Genomic DNA, 9375 nt, shown 5'->3' with positions numbered 1-9375 from the left:
GACGATAACAGAAGGTTCTGGTAGAGAAGGCATAAGTTGTTCTTCAAACCATTTGATGAAATTGTCATGATTCATCTCACCATGATAGTCTCCGTCTGGGTTTTTTAGCCTCAAAGATCAATTCACAGCCATCTATCAATCCATATTTATCACAGCCAGCATGACAAATAATAAGTCTTTTTCCCTTCCCAGTCACTGAACAAAATTTAGGAACTCGATCAGCAGCGTTTGGTTTCGGCAGGTGATTGGCAGTACTTGTGCCCGGGTGGATATCTGTCCAGTGGTGGGATGTTGTGTGGTTGACATTCACCCAGGTCTCATCTTGATACACTATTAAATACCCCTTGTCTCGTAAACTGGATATTTCATGGAGATAGGATATCCTGTGTGATATATTGGCGTCCTCAAAAATCACTTTTCCGGTTGTAGACATATGTTGGTATTTAAAATCGAGGTCATGGAGTGTTCTTCGTAAAGTTGATATGGATATGTTGATTCCACATTCCTCCCTTAAAGCCACGTTAATCTTATGTAATGTAGGTAATTAGCCCTCTCTATAAAATCTGTATACTCGTCGTCTAATAACATCTTTATCAAATAAATCGATGAGTTTTCGGTCGCGTTTTTTAACAGTGATTTCTGTGCTTGGATTCGTAGAGCTTAGATTTTTCAGTTCTTTTTACTGTTGAAACCGAAACTTTAAGTGCAGCGGCAACTCGATCGACAATTCGATAAGAAGCATACCTAGGTCTACCGCGCTGATATTCATCTTCAAAATAATCGAAAACGTTCTTAATACACAATTGTACAATAACTGAAGTGTTTTTCGATTTACCCATATTTTTCCTCAAATAACAATAACAAGAATGTCGACTACTACATTTTCAATGAATTTATATACCCTACCTAACTTGTATTTTACGTGGTTTACACATTGCTACAATAGCACGTGCAGTCATAGATCGAAATAATGATGTTATTGACCAAGCAATGCTATCGTATTTTGAACATTCAGGGCTGTGTCTGCGGGATGAAAAAGTGGTTGAACCCATACGAGTCAGAACAATAGCCCTTTGGTTTTTCGCATTACAAATGTAACACCCCACCCCCCAAACCCCAGCCCCTAGCACCACCCTAAATACTATATATATATATATATATATATATATATATATATATATATATATATATATATATATATATATACGTATGAGTTCCCAATTTAGAGGCAAATTAAATAACATTTTTATTATTATTTGATGTTGGTGGCCTTTGACATTTTATCCCCCTCCCCCCTCTGGTCTTCTGGGTCCGGCCCTGCATTAATTTTATTTATAAATTTGGAAAGCACATTCCTGCGGTGTGTGAGGTGATTTGTGTTTATTACTGTGCTACACCTCAGTTGTGTTTATATTAGCTAAATTTATTAAATATAATGCACCTACAAGAAAGGGTTACATGTTCTGTTTGTTTACATCTATGTTTAACGGAATGATTAGACAATGCTGTTACACACTGCAAAACAATAATAACCTTGATTTACTGAAACAAGCTATAATGGCATTCGCGTAGCCTCAGATCCCAATGTTTTGATATGCAAATGACCTTAGTTATTTATAGGAGAAATAACGTGCATTCAAACGACACAGAGATTTTTAAAAAGTGGAATTAAGTCAACTTCGTGCATTTTATATGATGATTTGTATATAACATTTGTCGGGGTTTGGGTTTGTTTTCATGTAAATGCAAAGAAAACAAATATCGAATAGGAAATAAACGTAACATTTGCAAAAAACTTTGGGTCTAAATAATTGAACAGGATAATAGTATGTTGGTAGGTCTTGAAGTCCCATCGCATTATGCATTATGTATATCCAGCTAGTATCAGTAGCTGAATGCATGGTCAATTCATAGGCTGATAGGATGGTGTATTCTGAGCTCACATTCCAGTACCGTTGCTAGGAATCTAATTCACTAAACTCTCGCTCCTTTGCGATATCGCAGTGCAATGCAAAAAGACTTGCAAAGAGGATGCTTTGTTGTCTAGCAGAGTCTAAAGAGAGCTTTGTGAATTAGGCCCCAGATTAGAAGCACGAAAGAAATGTTTTATTTAACGACGCACTCAACTCATTTTAATTACGGTTATATGGCGTTGAAACGATAGATCAGAGTTATCTCCCCCATTTAGTTGACCGGAAATCTATCCGCACAAGTGTTTTGGCCACAGACCACAATTAATTACGCTATATGTTTCTATATAGCCGTAGTGGCTATAACATTTTATTAATATCAGCAGGTCCATGGATTTTGGTATGTACCTTTCCCTGCCTGGGGGACACATACCCTGAAAAGGACAACCCCTGTTGTCCAGCTCTTTCTCCCAGGATATTGGTTTAAACAAACACACCCACTAAACCTGGCCGGAGTACACCCATTTTACGCAAAAAAAACTACTTTTGCATGGTCCAAAATTACCACAAACAAGTCTTCAATGTCAACAAGTTACACATGTTTACAAACTACATGCTCTCCCCTGTCAACTTTAGTCAAATAGTTGCCACTTCATATCTGTCTGCCATGAAATAATCACAGTCAAACAGCAGACTACTTGCGCGGACAAATTTCAAATGGGAAGATAACTGTAATCTGAGGCCTTCTGCTGTTTGACTGATTATTTTATGGCAGACAGATTTCAAGTGGCAGTTATTAAGACCGAAGTTGACAGGAGAGAGCGTATATAGTGTGCAAACATGTGTAACTTGTTGACATTCACATTTTGTACTTATAGTGTAAAATGGATGTACTCCGGCCAGATTTAGTGTGTATGTTTGTATAAATAAACCAATATTCTGGGAGAAAGAGCTGGGGCCCCAGACGAGCAAAAGTGCATACAAAATATTAATAAAAGTACTATAACCATTAACGCTATATACATAGGCGTACCAGAAGAGATTTTTCTTCAAGTTTCTATCATTTTTTACCGCTAGCTACGGCCCTATGTACGGGCTCACATTATTGTAGGGGGACAGGCTGGTTTTTGTCCGAATTAATGCAAAAACGAATCACTGCACATTTTTACATGGATTACAACTAATTTTGAGGGTAGAATGATGGAAATACACGATAAAAAGGTCTCGGGTTAGCACATTTTGTCTATAATTTTTGCCCGAATATGAGCTTTTCCTCCAGCACTAGGGGGGGGGGGGGATTCACCCCCCCCCCCCCCCCACACACACACACACACCCTCCTGCATCTCTGTGTCGTAGCTTATAGACATATAGACCATCTAGAGTTAGTTTTAATGGCTCAGTTCTGGAGACTTAAAGCCATTATACCAATATACCACGCTACATATTACCGACACGCCAAGAGTGCTCACGATAGCGTGCTTGAACTTTTGGTAAATAAAAACATGCAGGCTGCTTCAACAGCTCGTCACTGGTTGATGACGTTCCAGTAGGTCCTTGGTTATCTCAGCGCCGACACTATCCAACTATATATGGGACGGGATGTAGTTCGCCCTCTATGAACTGGGGGATGGGATGGGAGTTTCCCACCTGAACTAGTGAGTTCCTTACGACTGGTACATGAAAGTGGTATGCGTTTGATGCTTTACTGGTAAACATATTTAAGACATATCTCTCTCTTTCCCTGTGTGTTTCTCTCTCTCTCTCTTGTCTGAGGATGCCAGTAACTATAGGAGAAGGGCCTTTCAACTGGTGGTATACATACCCCACCCACCCACCCACCACACACCACATACGCACTCCTCCAGGCTCCAACCACAACCACCGCTTCCGGCGGCTATATTGAATTGATGACAATTAACTTCTGATCTCAGTCTGCACTTCATACACGTGATGGAATTACAACAAACCAGGATGTCAATGAAATTTCTTTAATAATCCCAAAACAGTGTTACAAATTAATACACATCTAATACTAACAAAACGGTAAATCTCTTTATCAACCTTCTCTTGGATGATTTAACTAGATTGGGGAAGTAATTCTGGAACGCTCGATATCTGTAGTGCTCGAAGGGTCTGGATATGCATGACTAAGTCTAAACATTGGTACCTTTTTAAACTTTCTGTTCGCAGCAGCCCCTTTGACATGGTGTCTTGGTGAACATTATTTTACACGATTCTGCACTTCCATAATCGGCTTCAGTGGTTAAGACGTCTGACTGAAGACAAACAGGTACTGGGATCGCATCTCTATACCGGTTTCCACCCATAGCGAGTCTTTATGGCTTAATGGGGAGTTTGTAAGGCCACTACACATACTGCTCTCTCACTAATAATTAAACATTAACCGACTGTTCTGGACAAACAGCCCAAATTACCTACGGTGTGTACACAGAAGAACGTGTTTGAACCGTAATTGGATATAAGCACAAAAATTAAATAAATGAACTTCAGACATCTAAAGGCGACTCCACACGATAATGGTGCCTTGTACGAGAATAGCCAAGATAATACCCGATTGACTAGACAAACATTACAATTTCATCGGGGGCTATGTAATCGAGGGTTTCGTCGCTATACTCGTACAAGGTAGTTTGTATGGTGTGACGCCGCCTTAAATGGGCCAACCAGAGTGACCTTATGCGTCAATGGAATATTATGAAAAGCCAATCTCCCCACTCGGTTACAAGAATGGGTGTTTACGTCACAAACCAATAAGTTTTCGCTGTGTAGTTAAATGCGTCGTAGCTATAAACAAGTATGAGTTTGCATATATACTGAACAACATTGAAAACGTATCAGTCAGATTTGTAGTTTAAAAAAGCACACGAGAAAAAACAACAACAAAAAACACATTTGACTGATTTTTATGTATTCTGGAAGACAATAAATAACCCCAAAAGTTTATACTAGGATTAGAATTAGTGTGTCATTTAGCAATCTCACACGCATGATAGCAATTACAACTAAAAATTGGGTGGTGCCTATTCAATGGAGTTCAGTATATGATCGCGTCTATCGCCCTAGTTTTAAAACCGGAGCTTACAACTGTCGAAAAACACAGCACAATTCTGGGTCATTTATTCAGTGCGGTATTGTCAATCGCGATGTGACGGTCTTATTTCACGACTGACAAGAGCACAACGGCGTGTGAGCAGGAAGCCCTACTTTCCACGATCTCACCTCAAAAGGTCATTGCCATAAGCGCACCGTGAAGATATCTAACGTAAGGCGTACGCGGTATTGCATCATTCAACGATGGACTCTGCCATGTAAGAAGGTCCGCTAGTAGTTAGGACGGGTTTTACCGGCCTCGGTGGCGTTGTGGTTAAGCCATCGGAGATAAGGCTGGTAGGTACAGGGTTCGCAACCCGATACCGGCTCCCATCCAGAGTGAGTTTTAATGACTCTAACAATTAACAACTAACCTACTGTCCTGGACAGGCAGCCCATATAGCTGAGGTGTGTGCCTAGGACAGCGTGCTTGAACTTTAATTGGATATGCATACTGTAATTAGTGATTTAGCGGCAACACAACAGCAATATATCATATTTTACAGACTGCTTAGCGACAGATACTTTTAACGACGTTTTTTAGCGACAACTTTACTGAAAATATAAACATGGTTGTTGATGTTAGTCATTCAAATGTCTGCTTCGTCGAACGTCCATTCCAAGAATTACTAACAATATTTTGTGCTTAGTTGTAAAAGTGATTCAAGAAATACCATTCCTGATATTGCCAAATTAATTTGAAACATTAAAATAAAAAAAATAAAAACATTTCACACAAACACATTTCGTTCATTTTAATAATATGCTAGGGGAATAAGCAACTCAAAAGCAAAACTAGAACCGGTTTAAATGCACAGACCCTAGTTTTTAAACACTAATGTATATTTTTCACTATTAGACTCGTTTATGATCAATGAAGTCCAACATTACTTATATTTTATTGTTTAGATTATCCATTGCAGTACAGCCGAAGTGGTTCTGGCCATCCTGATGTTTCTAACACCACAAAATGCAGTTTTCATATTTTAAAAAACGCCCGTGCATCTGAGAAGTAACGGTCATGGAGTCGCGTTTTAATATATTTGTAAGGGTATTTCAACGCACAGACTCATGTTTCACTCTGTTGTATTCAGATTGTTACAGGTTTGTAAATTAACAAAACAATGTGTTAGTGTCCATTTTTACGGGTTGAAACTAGGGTCTGAGTGAAAAATATGAAATTATTGTTTAAACACTAGGCTATGTCCCTTTAGAAGTAGCTTTGTAATCCAATCTTGAAAAGTAACCTCACTTTGACTCGAGTTTACTTTCAATCGTTTCAGCTGGTAGTGAGTATTTATACAAATGTCTCTCTGTCTTGGTGGAATCATTTCTCGAACAGCACTTTAACAGATCCATACTTCACTCAGAAACAAACCAAGAACATGCTCTACAATACACACAATGGTAAAAATAATAGCACTGACAAAATAAGCAAAACAAAACGAAGCACGTACATGATTCTTCTATACCAAGATATTTTGTGCAACCAACATTACGGATAATGTAGAAAAGTCCTGATGGTATTCGAAGTCGCATCCTGTTTATATCGACAGAAGTGTGTTAAACTTGATGGTGCTTAACGGGACATTCCTGAGTTTGTTGCGGTTTTTTTAAGATGTTATCGACTAAGAGAGACGTTTTAACGATTGTAATTGCATATCAAATATATTTTCTGCATAAAATATTAGTGGTGTGCATTAAAAGTGTTTATGATCGTTCTAATATTTGTACTAGGTTAAATTTCATTTGGTTTCCTAAAATCTTGTTTTTTCATACGTACGAATTATTTGAAGACAAAAACCAGTTTGGGCTTCTTACAAATATTAAGACGACCAGAAACACGTTGAATATACAGACAATGACATTCTAAACAAGAAAATATATTTAATATGTAAGTTTAATCGTAGAAATATTTTATTAGTCAGAAACATCTTACAATGCAGCAAAATCAGGAATGTCCCTTTAATTATAATACATACTATTTTAGAGGAAAAGTCAAAGATTGCTTATTTCGACAGTGAGGCAGTGAAATGTTGGTTAATATAGAATATCTTGGAGAAGGAGTCAAATATTGCATATTTATCCAGTAAGCCAGATAAATGATGTGCAAACACTACGCCTTCTACTTTAATTCGATCATGTATATCTCTTCAACGAAGTAGGAAATGCCCCAGCTCTTTTGCCATTCCGTGAACGCATCTTTCTCGTCTATCTTCTTTACCGTGCAGTATGATCCTATGGGTAAAACAGAGATTAAACAATCATAGCATAAGATACAAACATTTACATGTTTACAATTGTCACTCTGGATGTAAAAAAAAAAGTATTTTCAAAATTAAGAATTGAAGGGATATCGACGTATGTCTTGCTTTCTAAGCACCCCGTCCGTGTGCCCATTGGTCTATAATATTTCTCGTTCTAGCCAGTCCACCACGACTGCAATATCAAAGGCCGTGGTATGTGTTACCTTGCCTGTGGGGTGGTGCATGTAAAACACCCCTTGCTACTAATGGAACAATGTAGCAGGTTTCCTTTCTAAGACTATATATGTCAAAATTACCAAATGTTTGACATCCAATAGCCGATGATTAATAAATCAATGTGCTCTAGTTCTGTCGTTAAACAAAACAAACTTATTTTTGCTTTCTAAGCACGTCAGGTCTTTATAGCGGTGTCACGTGGATTATTTTAACATACTAATACCTTGGTTTAGAATGTGTGGGGTTTTTTGTGTTCTTTCTCTCCACCCCATTTCCCCCCCCCCCCCCCCCCCCCCCACCCCACCCCTTGTTTTTTTTTTTTTTTTTTTTTGTTTTACATATTTTGTTTTCTGTTTTTTTTTCTTCTTCTTGTTGCTGCAGTTGTTCTGTCGAGGAGTGGTGGCGGGTTTGACACAAATATAAACTGTTTGGCCAAAATGTTATTACGATTAAACATATGCAACTCAAATACTATGTTTTGATTCTTTCGGTCAGTTTTGTTTTTTAAATATTTCTGTTGCATCTGTTGTTTCCGGGCATAATAGTTTGGTGGGCAAAAATGATATATTGCAGCTTATTATTACTACTCAATACAAAGTCATCAGGTTCTTGGTGACAATGTTGGAGAGATGTTGCCCTTGTGTGATTTCTGGATCGGGGGCGGGTTGTGATGATGCTCCTAAGCTGTTGGGCACTGTCTTGAAAAGCACGGTGTATAACTAAATGTTTCATTTAAAATTAGTTTTGAATCTTTTGAAGCTGATGCAGTCACGTTTCTGTTACCATGTACTGTAAACTAGGTGAATAATGGAATCATGAAATAAGTGGGACGCTCTTAGTACCACACACATAAGGTGACGTGTACGTTTCCGTACTCCTTGGGATTGTTCACTCTACCAAACACAGTCAATAAAGACTTCATCCAACAAAGAACAAAAACAAGGATAAAAGATCAAAAGAATGAATGCAAGTACCGGCGACGTGCTAGTGTATAGCCTATAGTATCACTGACCTAACCGCTCCCAGCCAAATGATATAGTCTAGTAAGTACTAAGATCAACTGATTGTTAATGTATGCCCGAGAAAGTGAAAAATACTTGTCAGCTAAGAGTAGTTTGAAGCAACAACTTCCTCTTTAAACCAATGTGACCTGTTTTCCGTTTGACATAGTGCATTAAGGTCACTTGAATAACATTTCATTTACAAGTTTTTGTAGTTTCTTTGTCACGTGTTTTCTTTGTCATTTGTTTTATATAACCCCAGGTCAGTTTAGTAGTGTCACGTTTGGTGTGCCGTCAGTCGCGGTCTTACAGTTTGCATGTACGGCGTTCTTATTAAAACTGACTGTAGAGCAGCTTTGTGTACTTTAAAGGCTCATATAGCCTGGATGCGGCACGGCGTTCTCATTAAAACTGACTGTAGAGCAGCTTTATGTACTTTAAAGGCTCATATAGCCTGGATGCGGCGCGGCGTTCTCATTAAAACTGACTATTAGAAACATCTAGCTAAAGCAGCTTTATGTACTTTAAAGGCTCATATAGCGTGGATGCGGCGCGGCGTTCTCATTAAAACTGACTATTAGAAACGTCTAGCTAAAGCAGCTTTGTGTACTTTAAAGGCTCATATAGCGTGGATGCGGCGCGGCGTTCTCATTAAAACGGACTATTAGAAACGTCTAGCTAGAGCAGCTTTGTGTACTTTACTTCAGGAGGTTCGTACGAACCCCCCTTTTTGAGCCAGCATGATTTTTAAAAACTAAAAATGGCAAAAATCGAAAATTATTTTTGCTCATATCTCAGATATATATTTTTAATTGCCTTCCAAAATAGACTAGAATGCAGCATTTGGCTGCTAGAAATACAAAATTTTC

At 38.3% G+C, this 9375-nt stretch overlaps 1 protein-coding gene across 5 annotated transcripts in view; it reads right to left on the bottom strand.

The window, feature by feature from the left end:
• Positions 1-6881: 6881 nt before the first annotated feature.
• LOC121375833 (probable thiopurine S-methyltransferase) overlaps positions 6882-9375 on the bottom strand; it is a 35534-nt gene continuing 33040 nt past the window's right edge. For all 5 annotated transcript variants that reach the window (XM_041503498.1, XM_041503499.1, XM_041503501.1 and 2 more), the window contains exon 9: positions 6882-7260. In XM_041503498.1, coding sequence (XP_041359432.1) covers positions 7148-7260 — 113 coding nt within the window. In that variant the 3' untranslated portion in view covers positions 6882-7147. The remainder of the gene's footprint in view (positions 7261-9375) is intronic.

Source organism: Gigantopelta aegis, chromosome 6 (assembly GCF_016097555.1).
Source record: "Gigantopelta aegis isolate Gae_Host chromosome 6, Gae_host_genome, whole genome shotgun sequence".
Taxonomy (NCBI): Eukaryota; Metazoa; Mollusca; class Gastropoda; order Neomphalida; family Peltospiridae; genus Gigantopelta; species Gigantopelta aegis.
This window is presented reverse-complemented; position numbering and strand designations above follow the sequence as displayed.